General features: G+C 47.8%; 1 protein-coding gene across 1 annotated transcript; it reads right to left on the bottom strand.

The window, feature by feature from the left end:
* On the bottom strand, positions 3,825-4,211 carry LOC8070866 (F-box/FBD/LRR-repeat protein At1g80470). Its single transcript, XM_021449304.1, has one exon. The coding sequence runs from the start codon at positions 4,209-4,211 to the stop codon at positions 3,825-3,827; it is 387 nt and encodes a 128-aa protein (XP_021304979.1).

Genomic DNA, 20,267 nt, shown 5'->3' with positions numbered 1-20,267 from the left:
GTGACCATTGTTGGAGACAGTCTGATACATGGGTCCTAGCCAACATGCTAATCAGAGACAAGACACGCTATACTCCTAGCTATACTCCTAGCGAGAAGGCTCGGAGCAGAAAAGTAGACATACATATATAGGCAAATTACTCTGATGGCCACCACCATTACATCACCAGAACTTCAGTCTTCAGGTGGCATTGGCACTCCTTCCCAAGCCTCGATCAAGTAGCACTCAAGTGTTTACCCGATGGAGCACCAAAATTTACGGTGAAGTCTTTTACTTGAGTTTGAATACTTGAACTAAAATTCAGGATGTATTCAACTCATCATTGAAACTAGACTTGAGCATTTTGTGTACCAGGCTGAAAAAATACCTTGGATTTTTTAGGCCAAATTTTCATGTCCAATAATGTCCTCTGCGTAGGAAACCACCTGTTTTTCATTGGAAATTAGAAAAAAAAATAGCTCAGAACAAGAAAAAAATTCATAGACTTGTTTCTCACTGTCCAGGCCATAGGTGGGGGCAGAGAAGTGCCAAGCCTATTTTGCTCAGGTCTAACTTCGAACTTACATTTAAGTGTTCTCCACCGCGTCTTGGCCCTACATAGCTCTACAGTAAATAGATAATTTCACTGGATTATTCGGTGATGGTTTTTAAAGAATTCACTTTTCTTCAATCTCTTCAAGGGTCTTCAACACGTACACGGTGTCATTTTTTGAGGTGAACTCCATAAAGTCCACATATTTGCATCTGTGAGACTAAATTGTTGTATACTAGCAAACATTATTAGTCTCACCAGTTATGTTGTCACACAATCACCAAAATTATAGTTACCTCCACAAGTGTACTTGGTTCTTTACATAATGACCCAATAAGCTGCTAACATGCATATGAATTAAATTAATTAAGTAAACAATTTGAGTGGACAAAAACATTAATAATGTAAGAAATGATATTTTTGAAATAAGATGAACAAAATCTTGTGTTTATAATAATCACTTCAAGATGTATGTCACAAACTAATTGTTGCTATGATGATAATTGCCCTAACTTACTCACATATTTACTTGATTATTAATTGACCAAATAGTATAATTTAACTAAAGACAACATTAATATGAACAATTTTAAATATATAAGATGAACAAAAACTTGGCCTTCTATTGATTACAATGTGTTTGTTAATTTATAATAGAAAATTGACATAAGTTCATAGTATTTTCTCTCTCTAGATCTAAATGTACATACCTATAAAAAAATACCCATTCATGATGAACCTCCAACAGACAATAAAAACATCAAATTGAAGTGAAAAATGAATAAACCATATCAATATATCCAGTCGATGTAAGAGTGACCATAAATTTTGTACCCATTAGGTCACAAATATTTATTGAGCCATATGTTTAGAAGCAAACTTGAAAAAATATCTCTTCACGCAAAAAAAGAGTAAACTAAGTGAAAAAATAACAAATGAATTGAAATGAGACAAACTAAATGAGACCACATGCAACACAAGTAAGCTTAAATGCGCCACGGTGGGAAGTCCACATTCCTTCATCAAGTAGGATACACTCAAATGCATCCATCTTGCCCTCATGTTGCCAACAATTTGAGCTGAAGCTTATAACCACTTTATGGAGTCTTTTGGCCCTTGCGAGCACGGCTTTCATGAACCAGAATTCACAATCAGTTCCTGTCAAACCTGTTAGCTCTACTTCCAGTAGGTGAGCCATGGAAAACTTATTATGTTTCCAATGGTATTGGTGATTGCATAAGAGATCTAATCCCGCAGATGTTTCATCGTCCTGCAATACAAATATATATATAAATTTATAGTAGATTGGGGAACTAAATTATATTGTAAAGGGTTGGTAAATAAATACTCCATCCATTATTTGGAATCAAAGTTAATTTTGGTTTTGTCCTAAGTTAAACTTCTTCAACTTTGGTCAAGTTTATAGAACATAACATTAGTTTCGTGAGATTCTTCATTTAACTATATTTTGATTGAATGTGAAACTTGGAAAGGTTAATATATTTTTCTAATAATAACTTGGGTTAAAGTTAGATAAGTTTGACTTAGAGCAATATTAAAATTAAATATAATGTAAAAAAGGAGAGAGTATGATTGATGTGATTAGGATTAAGTATGTGCTTACCAAGCTTTTGAAGAAGGGTAAATGTAGGCTGAGGCGTCTAAGATTGTTGAATCGTGTAAGGAGGTTTGCCACGCTAGCTCCATAGTCATGGCGTCCAAGCCAAAGAGAAATATTTACGGTCAAAGATGTGATATGAGGGAGGTGTGGTACCCTGCTTTTTATGATATCCACATTGCGCAGCTTGGACGGCTTATCAGAATAGAAAAATAGGTAATTAGGTAATGCATAAATTTATTGTTAGGAAAAATGGATAACAAATCGAACAAGTGGAATAAATGCAAGTATAAAACCTGATAGAGAAAACATAGGAGACAAAGTACATTTTGTTTAAGGAATGTACTGATGTAGATGTATTATACATGAAGCAAAGAATCTACTTAGAAATGATATTAAATTTAATGTTGATTTTGTCAAATGAAAGTTTCAGATACCAGTATTATTACCAACCTTCCTCATACATAGTAATATAGTATAAAACTTATGTTTGTTTGCTAACGAGGATGAACTTGTCCATCCAATAGTATATTTGAGCTTTCACACACCTTGGTTCCAAAATACAGATCACTTTAGTTTCATGCCACGAGTCAGGGTTCTCCTTTTTGCCATGTTTTCAATACCAAATATGTGTATGCATATTTCAGGGTGAATTTAACGTAGTTGACCACATAATGTAGATGTATGCATGTGCTTTCTAAACTTATCAAAACTAGAGAAATTTGATTGAAGAAAAAACTAAAGTAACCTCTATTTCGAGGACGTACCTCTGGACCTGTAAGCGTCACGTCGAGGCATGTGAGGGAGCTACAATGCTTGAGGAGTTGTACGTTAGTGTCAATGATCTCATTCTCGGCCTCACCATCATAGGTTATATGACGAGGACGATGTGACCTCATACAGATCTTGAGGCTCCTCACGCACGGCAAGTCACCATCAACATCAAGCCATCTAGGCGGGGATCCTCTCGGAAAGGATACTTCAAGTTCTTCCAGCCTTGGAGCCGAGATAGTAAGCGGCTGGTGCCAGGGTTGGTACAAGTGAAAAACTTTCAGATTAGGTGTCCTAAGTTTCAGCGACAGAAATTTGACATCCGGTATCCATAGTTCCGAGAGCATGTCGGCTTCGAGCAGCATCTCTTCATTCAAAGCATCAATGCAAAGCTTCCTCATGCGCAGCTTTTGTAAACGCGGGCAGCTCGCCGACGACACGAGGCGGGCTAGAAGGTGAACACTGCTGGCATCTATCTTGATCCATTCGAGCGAAAGATCCGTGAGTGATGTGAACTCCACGGCTGTGGGGAGCCGGAGTCTTGCGCCGCTTAATGTCAAGTGCATGGCTTCCAATCCTACCGGGCTAGCAGCATCGAACACATCAAGAAACACCGCTGCCTTGTAGTGTTCGTCGTTGCCATTCTCAATCTCGCCCCAGCGCCAGCGGCAATCACCATGTCCACTTCCGCTCCAAAAGTATGGCAGACGCATGTTCACGCTGAAAGACTTCACCCCGTGCTGAAAAGCGTACCAGATCCACCCTTGTATGGCGTCCACGGACGCCGGCATCAGTAGTTCCAGGTGGCGCTCACCGAGAGGATCCGTGAAGCTTACCACATTGTTGTGGTAAGCATCCACGGACGCCGCCGGCATCGTCATGCCATTATTCTTGTACTCTGGGTCAGTGTCTCGTGAATACGTGGTATACGATCGAGATCGCCAGCCTCTCAATGGCGCAGCCGGCGGATTGGGAACGCAGGACGAGGACGTCGTTAACGGAGGAGACGTACCGCGTCAAGGCGGCGTAGTCTTCAACGACGGTGGCTTCCCACACCGAGCGAGATGCGAAGCTGAGCGCAGGCACGCGCTTCCAGAGGTTGCGCCACCGCCGCGAGAGCGCGCTCGTCGTGCGCACCACGTCCCTCACGTCGCCTACAAGCTCCAGGACGTGGAGGAGCACGTCGTCGTTGAGGCTGCTGATCCGGTCGACGACATCACCGGCCGATGAGGTTAGCCGTGCTCGTTTCCGGTTTCGCGTCTCCTCCGCCGCCGTCGTCGAATCGTCCATGAGCAGGGCTCAGTAGCGAGTGGTGGCTGCTAGTAGGGCTCTCGTTTCCGTGGATGCTGCGAAAAATAATGGCTTTCACATAGCTTTAGGATGGGAAAGCCAAAAATAATGGCTTCTCTCAGTTTCACCTCGTCCTACATGGCATTCTGTGAGAGTATATTTTAAGAAAAGCCACATGTTGAGCTGTTTTGCCAAACAATTTACTAAAACAGCTATAGCTCCACCGATAGAGTTGTTCATGAAGCTGAAGTACTAAAAAACGGTTTAACTAATGAAGTGGAGCCATGGCAAACATAACCTTATTATACCGGGTCCGCTCCGCTGCATGCAAATGCAAGGAATGCCTGGTCCACACCACGCGGTTATCACAGAGTATTTAATTACTATTATTACTATTAATCCGGCCGGCTCGCTCGCTGCATTAATCTAGGATCGGTAAGTTAAATCTGGTCACCTGGATTTAGATGGGAAGCCGGGAAAGCTGGGAAGCTGGATATATTCTCATGACAATTCGTTTCCAACAAAATCCGCTCCGACCAACCTAGCTAGGCCACACCATGGAAGATCAAACGGGCGTAAGTTTTTGGAGCGACGTGGTTGCTGCTCCTGCTGGTGGAATCCACCGGCTTTCCAAGGAGAGAAAGAACATGGAGAAAACAACCTCCTACTTGTAACATTTTCTCAGCCACCAAATCAGCTGTGTATGTCTTCCTTGGATCTCTGCATTCCAACACGTTAAAGATTGAACAAAATTACTCAAAAGTTGGTTTTAGTGTTCTGCTTATATCAATCACATAGATGGATATGCTTCTTGAAAAATTTCTCTGTTTCTAGAGAAGGCAAAAACTCACGAGAGACACTGATTGAACATGAATCTTGAATCCTGAACAAGCAGGAACAAGTTGACCTAGCTTGTGAGATGTGATAATTACACTAAGTGTAGAAATAGAAACCTTGAGCAGATGAGGGTTTTTTTGTTAACAAAATGCAGTGCTCTCCACATGCCCAACCTGTAAAAATAACTTGGTGGTGAGATCCTTGTATCTAAAGCTAAAGTCACTAGTTCAATTCCCTAACTTAAACTATAATTTTCTGTCTTCTCTTTATTATTTCCCCTTTATGGTGAACGCATGGGGAGGGGGCAAAGGAAAAAATGACCGAGAAAAGGACAAAAAAAGACAAAAAAGAGAAAAAATGGTGGCACAGATATGAAATGGACGGAGATTTAAAAATAAATCAGAGTGGACAACATGTAAAAAAGTTGGGGTGCCAGCTAAGCCCATGTAGCCAAGTTGGGATGCCAGGCCCAAAACGGACAACATAAAAAAATCATCTCATGTTTATAATGTCTTATAATAAATTCTTAAGAAATGCTATATGAAAAGAAAAACAACTTGGCTTAGATAGTGACAATTATGTGTTTCGATTGTGAGATCGAGAAAGGTGAAAGATAGTATGTTGCTTGTGTAGATTTGAAAAAGGTGGGTAAGAGAGGAAGAGACGGCCTTAAAAGCAAGAAGAAGAGTGGGGAGTAAGTGATGAAAGAAGAGGTTAGAAGTGAGGTGTGACCAAATGATAAATACTCCCTTCATATAGGATTTAGAAGTCGTTTAGAACAGCATCACAATCTCTAAAATACCACTTTGACCTCTTATTTTAATAAAAATATTTAGGAAAAAATGATATATGTATACTTTTATGAAAGTATTTTTCAAGATAAATCTATTCATATAATTTTCATATTTGCAAAACTTATATGAAAAATGATATATGTATACTTTGATGATTTATATTTCTAATGTTTGACCCAAATCTTGTTCAAAACGATTTCTAAATCCTATACAGAGGGAGTATGTCTGTAGGAACTAAATATATATTTAAATTGGATTATATATCATCGCTAGACGTGAGTTGTACTCAATCCATTCTAAATTCTAAATCGTTTGACTTTTTAATATCAAATTTGACCACTCGTCTTATTCAAAGTTTTGTACAAAATATCACTTTTTTGTTGTGTATTGGTTTGTTAATAAAAGTTCTTCAAGAATGACTTAAATTTGACTATATTTGCATAAATTTTTTGAATAAAATGAGTGGTTAAACTTGGATAAAAAAGTCAAACGACTTACAATTTAAGATGAAGGGAGTAACTCGTATGAGCATGACTTATGTTACATTTGATCCCCCTCCCCCCCGGGCGCAAGAATTTAGCTTCTAGTCATGAGGTGAAGCAACTGTATATCATTGTGTGATTACTGATGATGCCCTGCGAGGAGCAGGAGCTTCGATTGCCCTAGGAGTACGGAGGGCAACTGAACTCATATAAAATTGTAGCCTTCTCCATAGATGTGCCCGGTGAAAAACGAGCAGGTGAAGGCCGTGTCAGCTTGTCCAGCTTCAGTATCTTTCTTTGGCGATGCCGACGATGGGCGTCGGGCGCCGGTGGATACCACACTCGCGTAGTGAGTTTCCAAGAGAAGACATGCTAGACACAAGATGGATGAGCACGAGAATAGAACGGATGCGGCGAGTGGTGCTTGTGCCGGTGAAGGCCCTGCCATGGCGGCGTGCCTTCTGCTTTCCACGCGTCAAGAGTTTGTGACGTCAAACTCTTTTTATGGACCCAACGTTCGAGTGAGCAGCCGATTGGTCACCCCACGTGCCAGGGAGCAGGCGATTAGTTAAATTCACCGAGACAGCCCCATCTGTCAGATAGTGCCAATGGCATAGGCAGCGAACAACCGACCTGTGCTACATTGGCCAAACGGATCGCCTAGGCACAACCTTAGCAGCCAAAGTTCCCAAAACATAGAGTACGTGGTACGACATTCTCATGAATTATGGAACGTAGGGGATATATAGCTTCGTCTCATTCTTTTAAGTTGCGGAGTGCGTTTCACTTTCTAAAGAAACGTGTCTGGGATGTAGTGGTTGCGTCAGGTAGATTTATGTGTTGTTTTGAACCAGATGAGTTCGATTTTCTAGCGTGGTATAGTTTACTGTTGTATTTTCTATTTCATTCTGGGTTGTCCAACTCCAACCTTAAGGCCCATTGCAGGTCCAGGCCAATGAGTCAATTGCCAACTAGATTTTTTGCCGGTCGCCGCCGCCGGCCGTTCACGAACAGGTACGGTGCAGTACGCACGCACACCAGACGAAGTTCTATAGTCGCTTGGGGCTGACGTTCCTGTGATTACTCGTGCATATGATTCCGATTCGCGTTCCACTGCATTTGAGAACGACGTCCCATGATGTTCCCGTTTTGTGTTTCGAAACGAAGTTACCGGAACAGGGAACGTGCCCATGTTTCCGTACCTCGGCTGCTAAGGGCACAACACAACAATGGCACGCCGGTGGGGCATGGTACATGGGCGCGACGTGTCGACATCCTAGTTCAGGCACAACACTATGGGAGGTTAGCCGTGCCATATCATGCCTCTAGCACAACGGCCTACAATGCTCATGCTGGCCCGTCTGCCATGTCACCATGCTCCGTCGTCACGCCAAGAAATGCGCCCACGACACTGTCGTGTGACCTCGCTAATTGTGCACACGACACTGCAGACCTCGCGCTCCAGGCCATCACGCCGCTGTCATGTGGAGGTTACCTCATCATCGTAGCACCGAGCATGTTGTGCCACCGCATCGCTACATCACTACGTCGTCATCATCGTCGCAGCCACGCAGACGATGTCGAGCTGCTGAAGCTGTGTTTCGTGCCGCCGCCGCACCTTAAGAAAAAGACGAATGGGGCAGGGAGTGGCCTTGAGGAGAAGACCAGTGGGGGAGGATGAGGAAGTGGCTTCTGTAGTTAGCACTCTAGAGGAGGACAAGAGAAGCAGCGACAAAAGAAACAACGGCTGAGAGAGGGAGAAATGATAGAGAATGAGGAGAGATTTGATTATGAGGAGAGATTTGATTTTATACATAGGTTAGAGATGTTGCAAGTCAATCTAACTTCAAAATAATACAAATCAATCCAACGATCCAAAATAATTGGACCACCATCGTGTTGGACTATTAAACGTGTCGTGCCCATGCCAGTACTACGGGCCGAACCTACGACCCAAGATCGTGCCTATGCCGGCACTCGTACTATGAGTCTCGTGCCTGTATCTATGTCCATGTTGGGCTAGTGCCATGCTTTTTTTGAGGCCTCTTGTATGTCTTATTTATCGGCCTGGATCCGTTGGATTTCTTAAGAAAGAAAGCAGGGCATGCCAAACTTGTCGTAAATGAGGCACTAAACCAACCATACCGTCTATCGTCGTGCTCCCATGCACGATCATGTGAGCTTCTGATATTGTCCTAGTGGACTCTATATAAGAGAGAGATTGTATGACAGTTTGAGCAACTCGGTTATACAAGTAAACCTGACAATGGTTGGTTTGGGTTAAAACCGGTTTTTTGGTTTGGTTTTACTTTTGGGCTGTATTGGTTTGGATTGAAACAGGCTGAAAAGACTGTTGGGCCAGTTTGGTTTGGACCCTATTAATGTGGGCTAAACTGGTTTGGCTGTAAATAATAGAGCTTACAATGATTTTTTATTCTATCTATTTATTTTTTTTCTTTTGTTTATGGCTAAATATAAACAATAGCATGAGGTGCCGGTGAAATGATGGATTGGAAATGTATTTTAATGGGTCTAGCGCATAAGTGGTATGGTTTGGTGTGGATGATTGAAGTCATGGTCTAATTTGGTTTGGATTTGACTTTCACATATATATGTTTTGGATTGGTGTGGGTTTGGTTTGGATTTGCTCCCACTGTCAGGTTTATATACAAGATCTGCTGGAGTACATCAATTTAGGCCTTGTTTAGTTTCCCAAAAATTTTGCAAAATTTTTCAGATTCTCCGTCACAACGAATCTTTAGACGTATGCATGGAGTATTAAATATAGATGAAAATAAAAACTAATTGCACAGTTTGGTCGGAATTGACGAGACGAATCTTTTGAGCCTAGTTAGTCTATAATTAGACAATATTTGTCAAATACAAACGAAAGCGCTACTATTCCTATTTTGCAATTTTTTTGAAAGTAAACAAGGCCTTAAAAGCAGAAAACATAAACTAAGCTCCCTAGATTCCTTGATGATCAGTGCAAGTTGCGTGTCATTTACTCCCTCTATCCTCGAACACAGTGTATTTTAAAATTTTAATAAGATAAATTAAGAGAGAGAAATAATATATATATATATAGCTATTCTATATCTTTGGTGTAGAATATTAGTCTACACCGCAAGTCAAAACTGAGTAGAAAACATACTGAGTAATACTGCAGAACCTTCAGTATCATCCAGTCGTACATCCAGGACCGCGAAATACTGAATAATACTGTCAACGAAAGCTAGTCGGCAGTCTACCTTGGGATATACCCACGGTAGTAGTTTATTGGTAGATGGTGCGCAAGCTACGAACTTGATGGTGACGCAAGACACGGATAAGGTTTTTATCCAGGTTCGGCCGCCGTGTGGGCGTAATACCTACGTCCTGCGTCTGATTGTATTGGATTGTATTGAGAGAATAATGTGTCCTAGGAGGGTCCCTTGCCTCTCCTTATATAGTCCAGAGGGAGGGTTACAGATCCGGAAACTAATCTTAGTCGGTTACAATTGCCATAGATAGTACGATATCAATTCCTATTCTAACCGACTAGAATCCTGCTTGATCTCCACGTCTTGTTTCCTTGTGCGAAACTCCGAGCAGTCGGATCAAGCCTCGGACTCGTCTCGTAATGGGCCAAGCCTTCTGGCCCAAGCCTAGCCGTAAGGGTATAGGGGTTTATACCCCCACAGCTAGTCCCCGAGCACCATGTATTGTGATGTAACACGCCGTCTTGAGCTTCTTCGATCGGTGAGGATTGACGTCTTCAATAAGCAGGAAAGTCGTCCGAACAGTTGCAACAGTATTTTAACCAACTCAAAAGACAGTTGATCAACATTGACATCGAAGAAGCAGGTTGTTTGAAGAATGCGTGGTGCTCTTTAAAAAAGATTTCTTTCATGGTGAAGTGTGCCCACTTTACTTTTCTCAAAAGTTTAGACCTCAAAAAAGCAAGCATATTCACCGCAAGGTGAAGTGTGCCCACTTAGTCCCCGAGCCTGGTAGTAGGTGACGTAGGCACGTGGTGCCAGAGTCTAAAAAGAAAATCATAGATATTCTAAAACTGAGATGCATCGCCAGATGCATCGTACCGATGTAGTCCCCGAGCTTGCTGGAAGACGAAGCATGAGCCTTGTAGCAAGGTCTAAAAAATTAAAATTATCCAGTTCCCGATTAATCATGCTCGCTTGCCATCGTATACACTGAATCGACCAGTCCCCGAGCATATAACGCTGGGTGGTCGATACAGCCCCCTAATTTTCAAATTACGGGCTGGTCAACCAGTCACCGAGCGTACATTGCTCGGTAGTCGGTGCAGTCCCCAGGTCTCCAAACTGGCAGACTGGTCGACCAGTCCCCGAGCGTACACTGCTCGGTGGTCGGTGCAGTCCCCAGGTACGTCAGTCCTCCAAGCTGGCAGACTGGTCGACCAGTTCCCGAGCGTACAGTGCTCGGTGGTCGGTGCAGCCCCCAGATCTCTAAACTGGCAGACTGGTCGACCAGTCCCCGAGCGTATACTGCTCGGTGGTCGGTGCAGTCCCCAGGTACGTCAGTCCTCCAAGCTGGCAGACTGGTCGACCAGTCCCTGAGCGTACAGTACTCGGTGGTCGGTGCAGCCCCCACATCTCCAAACTGGCAGACTGGTCGACCAGTCCCCGAGCGTATACTGCTCGGTGGTCGGTGCAGTCTCCAGGTACGTCATCCTCCACTAATTCTGCCTGTTATTTTGAAAAAAAAGCTTCTTGCCACATTAATGTGTGATGTGACGAGGCATCCTGGCATATTGTCAGATGGCTGCGTGAAAAGGTGCGCCTGGTAACTATGCAGCCGCTCTTTGCGCGGTTCGAGAAAAGGAAACCATCAATTATACCAAAAAGTCACCGTATTAACTGTCGGTAATTGTTGAAAACCGAAACGCCGCATCCGCCGCTGGGCCCGCCCACTTCCCAAGAATGCGGAAGTGGAAGGGGTGGAGCCGTTGCTTATAAAAGCTTGATATTACCCCCGTAATCTTTACCCTGCCTTTGCCTTCGAGCTTTCCATTCTTGCCATTCCTGCCTTCTGCAACGACCACCAGTTCTCCCAGCTCGCAGTCGTTCCCACAGTATCAATTGTGAAGAGTGACTCCAAGAAAAGGGCCGAGCTGATGGCGAAAGAATGGAAGAAGTCCCGGAGCAGCACGAGGTCCCTCAACGACCTCGTCGGCATGGGGCTTCTTCACAGCCAGGAGCTCGGCGGCTGGAGGGCGCGGAAGGGGAAAGCTTCCCCGACCCCCGTGCCGGTGAGATCGTGGTTGTTGAAGATTTTTTCAAGAGGGGCTTTGGGATTCCTATCCACCCTTTTCTCCAGGGTCTTCTTCTTTACTATGAGATCGGGATTTGCAATCTGCACCCGAACTCCATTCTTCTGATTTCTACCTTCATCCATCTGTGCGAGGCCTATGTTGGAATAGAGCCGCACTTCGATCTTTTTCGTTACCTTTTTTGTCTGAGGAAGAAAGAAGCAGTTGGAGGCTCCAAGATTGCAGGTGGAGTATACCTCAATCTGCGTGACGGGATGAAGAACCGGTATCTCAACTGCCTATGGAATTCTTCTCTCATCGAATGGTACAAGAAGTGGTTCTATGTCAGGGAGGAGCCGGGCAGCTCCACGTTCTGCGACGTGGGCTACATTCCCGAGAAGAGGGTCAGCTGGACGGACCGCCCGGCGTTCGCTGGTCAGGTGGAGGATCTGATGAAGCTGATCGACTGGTCCCGCTTAGACGGGCCAAGAGTGGTCGGTAACTTTATTTGTCGTCGGGTGATGCCCTGCCAGAAGAGGGTACACTCGGCATACGAGTACGCGGGGAGCCAGGACCCGACCAGAATGAGTCCTGAAGTTCTAGAGAAGGCGGAAGTGCAACAGCTGTTGAACGAGTTGTTCAACTTTGCAGACGACAACTTCGTTCGAAGCGGTGGTCGGACGCAGGCCTTCAAGCTGGGACGACCAGCTCCTAAGGTAATATTACTGACTGACTTTTCCTCCTTAATACTTGTTCTCCCAGTTGTTGACTTGTCTTTGATTTTGCTGCAGATAGGAGACGTTGATCGGTGCTCGGTGTACATATCACTGGCACCTGGCATGGAGAATCCCACGGGAGTAGACCCGCCAGAGGACGACGCTGCTCGGTGTCCTCAATATACCAGCAGCGAGGAGGAGCAGAACCGTCCCGCCCCGACCACCGAAGACAGAGTGGCGGGGAAAAGGCCACTGGTGGAGGATGCGTCCCCTACAGAGACATCGCCGGCAGAGAGCAGCCAGGCGCCGAAGCGCCGTCGACTCGTCAAGATCACTGATGACGACGACGAGGAGGTGGAGGCCGCGCCTTCTTTGGTTCGGAGACCGCGCAGTCATCCGGACGTTGCGCCGGCCACCACTGGTCGGATGACCATCGACCCTCCTGCCTCCCACGTCGAGCCGGCGCGCGTCGTAGAGACAATGGCGCAGGCCCCGACCGGTAGGACCAAGAGGAGGTTCTTCACCGCGACGCACAGGTGCTCCGACCTGTAAGTTTTCAATCTTACTCTCGTACTGCGATATACTTTGCGATTTGTTGCTGCCTTTGACATTGGTTAAATGTCGTCTTTTTGTTAGCGCGGCATCGGACGTCGACCCTGACCACATTGCTGGCCAGAGGGGGGCCGAGCCCGTTGCTGTCGTTGGAGACGCCGCGCCGCAGACCACAGAGCGACCCGTGGCGACGACCGCGGCTGAGAGCACCGAGGAGCATCCGGCCCCAGCAAGGGCCACGGCGGGCACCCCTATGAGGGACGGAGAGGATGCGAGGACGCCTCCCCCGAGTAACGTTGTGGAGGAGGAAGGTAGAGCCCCGACTCCCCCTCCGGCCGAAGAAGGGAGAGTCCCAACCCCGCCCCGAGCAGGGGCCTCTTCACCAGTAGGCTCCCCTGGCCTCGATCAGGGTCCAGTGATGCCTGCGACCACGGTCGGGGGCAGTGCGGCGGGTGAGGAGACCCGGACGGCCTCTGACGATGAAGTGGAGGAGATCCAAGGTCGTCCCCGTGATGGTCGCCAGCACGTCTATGTGTGGCGCCAACGCGGGGACCACTTTATTGGACATGAAGAGCTTGCGGAGACGGAGGAGGCCGCGAGGGTGGAGCGCGCGACAAAGCGGCTTGTGGACGAGGTTAAGGTAAGTTGCCTTTTGCACTGCTCAACGTTTATGTGCAGTGTTTCTAGATTGAGTATGTATTCTTCTTGTAGGGCGCAATGAAAACGGTGAAGTACCGGAAAAGGTGCTTCGACCAGATTGAGGGAATCATGGCCGAGAACGAGGCCCTGTCCGCAGAGGTGGACCGGCTTCGGTCGGAGGCCGAGGAGAAGACGGCCGAGATGGGTGCTCAGGGAGAGCGCCTTCTCGACCTCAATCGGCGGTTGGCCGACCAGGATCGACAAAGGAGAGGTCAGTCATGTATCCCGAGCAGTTGTATGTAGCCACGTAGTCAGTTTTGTTGACCAGGGATTGTTCCTGCAGACTTGGAGGAGAAGGTTGCACGCCTCCGGCAAGAGAAGGAGCAGCTTGGCCAGGAACTTGCCGGGGCGCTGGAGACCGGGCGTCGAGCTGGCAAGGAGCTAAGTAACAGGAATCGGGAGTTGTCTGGTGATAACCGCGCTACCCCTTTTTTCTTTGGTTGCTCAATGTTCCTTTTCTTATTTGCAAACTGACCTCCTGCTTGGTTTGTAGTGCTCAAGGTAAATACCAAGAAGCATTTAGACGAGCTGATCAAGGACCGGGACTCCTGGAAGACCAATTGCATCAAGCTTTGGAAAGGAGTGGCCCCGGTTCTTGACTTGATCAGCCCCGAGCTTCCTGAAGACCAGCCTCGCGCGCCGAAGCTGACGCCAGTCGAGAAGGCGCAACGGGCGTGGGGCTAGCTCCAGCAGTTCGTCAAGGACGCCGGGGAATTCGCTGGTGCACACGTCCTCAGCATGGTGTGCGCCCACTATCCACTGGTCGACCTGTCCAGACTGGAGAGGGGGTACCCCAAGGAAGTTGGTCCGCAGGAGGCAGACGATCTTCGTGTTGGCCTGCTTGACTTGTCGTCGACGGTGATCGGCGACATCAACCTCTGCGGGACGGCCACTCCCCCCGACCAGCCGGGGTCAGATAGATCGGCCAGAGAGTTGTCGGGAGCGCCCATTGCCGGAGATGGGCGGTCGACGCCTGCGGTCTCGACCAGCCAGGCACCGGTGGCCCCGACCCCTCCGACTGGGCAGCAAGGCCGAGTGGGTGATCAGCCCGACCAGTAGGTCTGTAGAGTAGTCTATAAGAGTAGACTAGGAACCGCCCAGAGGGGTGTTTATTGTAAACTCTGTATGTAAAGTTTGTAATAAAGTTTGATTTGTCATGACCATGATTTTGAGCGCTGCAATGTTATCTGAGTGATGTATCACTGTGTTTAATTGATAATCGTTGAAGATCTTCGCCTCGGAGGAAGATTATTGTGCTCGTCGGAAGCTCTGCGTGTAAAAAATATAAGAAACTTACAAACAAAAGGTGCTGGAACTTATGGATAGAAATGACGCAATTTGTCTATGTGCCAAGAATTAGGCAGGCGAGTTCCGTCTGGATACGCCAGTCTGTAAGATGTAGGGCGTGTGACTTCGGCAACCACGAAGGGTCATTCCCAAGGTATGGATAACTTGTGCGTTCCTTCCTGGCTTGTTTTCCACTTGAGTACCAGATCACTGACCACGAAGGAACGGTCCTTGACGTTCCTGTTGTGGTACTGCCTGATGGCCTGGAGATATTTTGCTGTTCGAAGACATGAGATTAGGCGCCTTTCCTCCATGCAGTTGATCTCAAGCTCCCTGGCGATGTCGGCCGATGACTGATCGAAATTTTTGACCCTTGGAGATCCAAAGGTTACGTCGGATGGGAGCACTGCCTCAGAGCCGTAGACCATGAAGTAGGGTGATACTCCCGTATTGCGACTAGCCTGTGTTTGGAGACCCCAGACCACAGCCGGTAACTCTTTCATCCATCGTCCAGGTGCTCTGTCGTTCTCGGTGTACAACCTTTTCTTTAGAGCATCGATAATCATTCCGTTTGCTCGCTCTACTTGACCGTTGGCCCGTGGGTGAGCTACTGACACGTACTTCACGACTATGCCCCTGTCATCGCAGAAGTCCCAAAATGTAGTGCCAGTGAACTGAGTGCCCAGGTCGGTAATTATGTTGTTGGGAACCCCATATCTGTGTATGATTTGGTTGAGGAATTCCACAGCCTTCTCGGAGGATGCTTTGACCAATGGCATGTACTTGATCCACTTCGAGAATTTGTCGATTAACACGAAGACGAACTTGAAGTTGCCGGGGGACGGCTTAAATGGCCCGATCATGTCCAGGCCCCAACAGGCGAAGGGCCAGGATGACGGGATGGTTTGAATCTCGTGAGCGGGTACGTGAGTCCTCTTGGCGAAGAACTGGCATCCTTCACAATGTCGGACTAGTTTTTCGGCGTCGGCGACCGCAGTTGGCCAGTAGAAACCCGCTCGGAAGGCTTTCCCGACCAGCGTTCTGGAGGCCGCATGGTTGCCGCAGGACCCGGCGTGTATGTCATCTAAGAACTTGATGCCATCATCTTGGGATATGCATTTTAGTAGCACTTCAGAACTTGCGTTCTTTCGCATAAGTTTGCCATCCACCAGTATGTAATTCTTGGCTCGTCGAATGAGGCGCTCGTTCTCCATTTTATCCTGAAAGCCCGATCCATCCGATATATACCTGATGAAAGGGGCGCGCCAGTCACGACTGCTGGTTGTCGGAGTGGTGTCGTCTATGCGCATTGCCTCACTAGGCTGTTTTTCGACCGGGTCTGTGCCCACACTTGGCGCGTGGATGTCCTGAACGAAAACGCCTTGTGGGATCTGGGTCCGAGATGACCCTAACTTTGACAGCGCATCTGCTGCCTGGTTCTTATCTCGGACCACGTGGACATATTCTATGCCGTAGAAATTGGATTCCCATTTGCAAATTTCTTTACAGTAGAGGTCCATCTTCTCGTGGGTTGTATCCCATTCCTTGTTTAGCTGGTTGATGACTAGAGCAGAGTCACCGTGGACGTAGAGGCGTTTGACTCCCAGTTCGACGGCCAGTCGTATGCCACGTAGGCATGCTTCGTATTCAGCGACGTTGTTCGACGCCGGGAAGAGGATCCTAAGGACGTAGCGTAGTTTGTCCTTGTTAGGCGATACGAAGAGTATCCCAGCGCCGGCGACATTGATGTTTAAGGACCCGTCGAAGAACATCGACCAGTGGTCGGGGATGTCGGAGACGGAGGGCTCGTTGAGATCCGTCCATTCTGCGATGAAATCAACCAGGGCCTGAGACTTGACGGTGGTGCCGCTCTGGAAATTCAGGGAGAATGGGCATAATTCCATTGCCCATTTTACAATTCTGCCGTTGGCGTCCTTGTTACGCAAAATGTCCCCCAGAGGGAAACTGGTGGTTACCAGGACCCGATGACCGTCGAAGTAATGCTTTAGCTTCCTTGACGTTATTAAGATGGCGTATATGAGCTTCTGTATCTGTGGGTACCTGGCCTTGGACTAGTTTAAGACTTCGCTTATGAAATAAACGGGTCTCTGGACCTTGTAGACGTGGCCTGGCTCGTTTCGCTCGACCACTATTGCCGTGGAGACAAACCTATCGGTTGCTGCGATGTAAAGGAGTAAGTCTTCATTAGGCTGGGGTGCTGTGAGAACAGGCGGTGAAGTAAGGAAAGTCTTGAGCTGGGTGAACGCAGCGTCAGCTTCCTCTGTCCAGGAGAATTTTTCTGACGCCTTCAAGAGTTTGAAGAAGGGGAGGCCTTTTTCTCCCAATCTAGAGATGAAGCGACTGAGAGTAGCCATACATCTGGTGAGCTTCTGAATATCCTTGACATTCTTAGGTGGCCGCATGTCGAGCACTGCTTTTACTTTTGAGGGATTCGGTCGTATGCCGTCGCGGCTGACGACGTTGCCGAGTAGTAGACCGGAGGGGACCCCAAAGATGCACTTTTTGGGGTTAAGCTTCCACTTGTATTTATTTAGTGCCTTAAATGTTCGGTCTAGGTTGTCGATTAGAGTGCTTGCATCCCTTGTTTTGACGACGACGTCGTCTACATAAGCCTCGACGAGGTCATCGCGAATCTCGTCGTGGAGGCATTGCTGGATGGCCCGCTGATAGGTGGCTCTGGCGTTTTTGAGTCCGAAGGACATGGTCGTGTAGCAATACGCGCCGAAAGGAGTGATAAAAGATGTTTTGATCTGGTCATCTTCTTTTAGCGAGATCTGGTGATAACCAGAGTAGCAGTCTAGAAAAGAGAGGAGTTCGCATCCGGCCGTTGAGTCGACCACCTCGTCGATGCGAGAGAGACCGAAAGGATCTTTAGGACAGTGTTTATTGAGATCAGTGTAATCAACGCACATTCTCCATTCATTATTCTTTTTGCGTACAAGGACCGGATTGGCGAGCCAATCGGGATGATACACTTCTTTAATAAATCCGGCTGCTAGAAGCCATGTTATTTCTGTCCTAATAGCCTCCTTTTTGTCATGAGCGAACCGTCATAGTTTTTGCTTGATGGGTCTTGCGGTCTTCGAGACGTTTAAGGAGTGCTCGATCAGGTTTCGTGGGACGCCAGGCATGTCTGCGGGTTTCCATGCGAAAACGCTCACGTTGTCCCTTAGAAACCTGACGAGCGCGTCTTCCTATTTAGGGTCCAGGTTGGCCCCGATGAGGGCCATCTTCTCGGGGCTGCCGTCGACCAACTGTACTTCCTTGTGCTCTTTGGACTTTGAATTCTTCCTTGCAGTCTCCTGCTCGGGTAGTTGGAGCTGGTCGGGTGGGACCTGTGCCGCTTGGTCTGTTGTTTCTGCCATGCGGATTGAAAGATCAATTGCTTCGGTGATCTTGAAGCTTTCCTCCTCGCAAGTGTATGCGGTGTAGACATTGCCCCTGATAGTTAGGATGCCTTTCTCTGTAGGCATTTTGAGGACCAGGTATGAGTAGTGTGGAATCGCCATGAATTTTGTCAGCGACGGTCGGCCCAGTATTGCATGGTAAGTTCCATCAAAGTCGGCGACCACAAAATTGACGAACTCCGTTCGAAAGTGGTCGGATGTTCCGAACTAGACAGGCAGTGTTATTTGTCCGAGGGGTACTGAACTTTGGCCCGACAGGCTCCCCAGAATTGAGCGTCGTAGGGCTTTAGCTGTGCCGGGGTTATCTTGAGAGCGGGCAAGCTGTTGCGAAAAAGGATGTCGATGGAGCTTCCCCCGTCGACGAGCACGCGATCGAATCTGATGCTGTTGATGCAAGGATCCAAGATTAGGGGGAAGCGGCCTGGCTCTGGGATGGCGGCCCACTGATCTTTTCTGCTGAAGGAGATCTCCCTGTGCGACCAGGGAGGAAATTTAGGATCGGCGATCAGACCATCTGTGCTGTCTATGTTGAGGCAGGCTCTCTTTAAGAGCTTTCTTTCTCGCATAGACTCGATGGAAACTTTGCCCCCGAAGATGGAGTGGACCACGTCGGTGGGACTGACATACTGGTGTCGTGGGTCCCTATCCTGGTCCTCGTCCTCGTCTTCGTGATCGCGCCCGTCCTGTTTCCCATTTTTCTTGGCAGGATCATCTTGAGCAGCCCGCCGCGTGTAGATGCTTTTGAGGACGCGACATTCCTCCATCGTGTGGTTGGATTTTGGATGCAGTTGGCATGGTCCTTTCAACGTCTTGTTGTAGTCTTCCTGGTAGTCCCGCCGCCCATTAGGACGCTTGACTGTATTCACCTCGTGGTCGTGATCGTGAGGGCGCTTGCCTCTGAAGTCATCGCGATTGTCGAGTCGCCTATCCCAACCTTCTTTGTGGTCGCGGTTGTCGGGGCGACGATGGTTCCTGTTGTCGAAGCGACCACGACTGTCGTCTCGTCGAGGAGGCTGGTCGGGACCTCTCGCATTGTCCCGGATGAGCTTTTCTGCGTCGTCGGCATCGGCGTAATTTTTAGCCGTGGCAAGGAGCTCGGCCATCGTCGTTGGCCTTTTACGCAGTAGCTTGTTCCTCAGTGCTTCGTGGAAGCGTAGCCCTTTGATAAAAGCAGATATGGCCTCGTCGTGGGAAATTTTTGGGATTTTAAGACGCATATCCGAGAATCGTCGGATGTAATCGCGCAGAAGCTCGTTTTTTCTGTCCTTTATCCTTTCGAGGTCGTACTTGTTCCCAAGTTGCTCGCAGGTGGCGATGAAATTGTCGATAAACGCTTGGCGTAGTTCTTCCCAGGAGTCGAAAGAGTCCTCGGGCAGGCCCAGGAGCCATTGATGACCAGCCTGGTCGAGGACGACTGGGAAGTAGTTGGCCATGACATGCTCATCTCCTGCTGCTGATCGGACTGCAATCTCATAGAGAGTGATCCAGTTCTCTGGGCTTTCCTTGCCGTCGTATTTTTTGAGTTTCTCGAGCTTGAAATTGCGGGGCCACACGACCTGGCGAAGGTGTGAGGAAAACTGTCTCAGGCCCGGGGGACCGTGCGTAGCGTCGTACTCAATGCGACGCAGGTTTTCGTGCATCGCTCTCTCCGTGGCGCGCCTGTTGATGCGGTCCCGGGCGTCCTTGGGAGGGATGTTGTGTCGAAGATCCCTGTCCTGGTTTACTTCCTGACCACGCCCACGATTCTGCTCGCGGTAACCGCCGGCGTCCCGACCACCGTTGTCGCGCCGTGAACCCTTTCGACAATTATTGGGGGAACGGCTACGGTGGTGCTCGCTGGGTTGTGGTGAGGTCCGGCTGCGATGGGTCTGGTCAGAGGAGACCTCTGCGTAGGAGATAGCTTGGACTCTTTTGAGCAAGGTGGCTGTCTGTCCCATCGCGTCGATCAGATGCGCGCGTACGCTGGATCGGACACCCTGGCACTCGGGA

This window comes from Sorghum bicolor, chromosome 10, assembly GCF_000003195.3.
Source record: "Sorghum bicolor cultivar BTx623 chromosome 10, Sorghum_bicolor_NCBIv3, whole genome shotgun sequence".
Classification (NCBI taxonomy): Eukaryota; Viridiplantae; Streptophyta; class Magnoliopsida; order Poales; family Poaceae; genus Sorghum; species Sorghum bicolor.
Note: the sequence above shows the minus strand (reverse complement) of the source record. Positions and strands in the feature narration are given on the sequence as shown.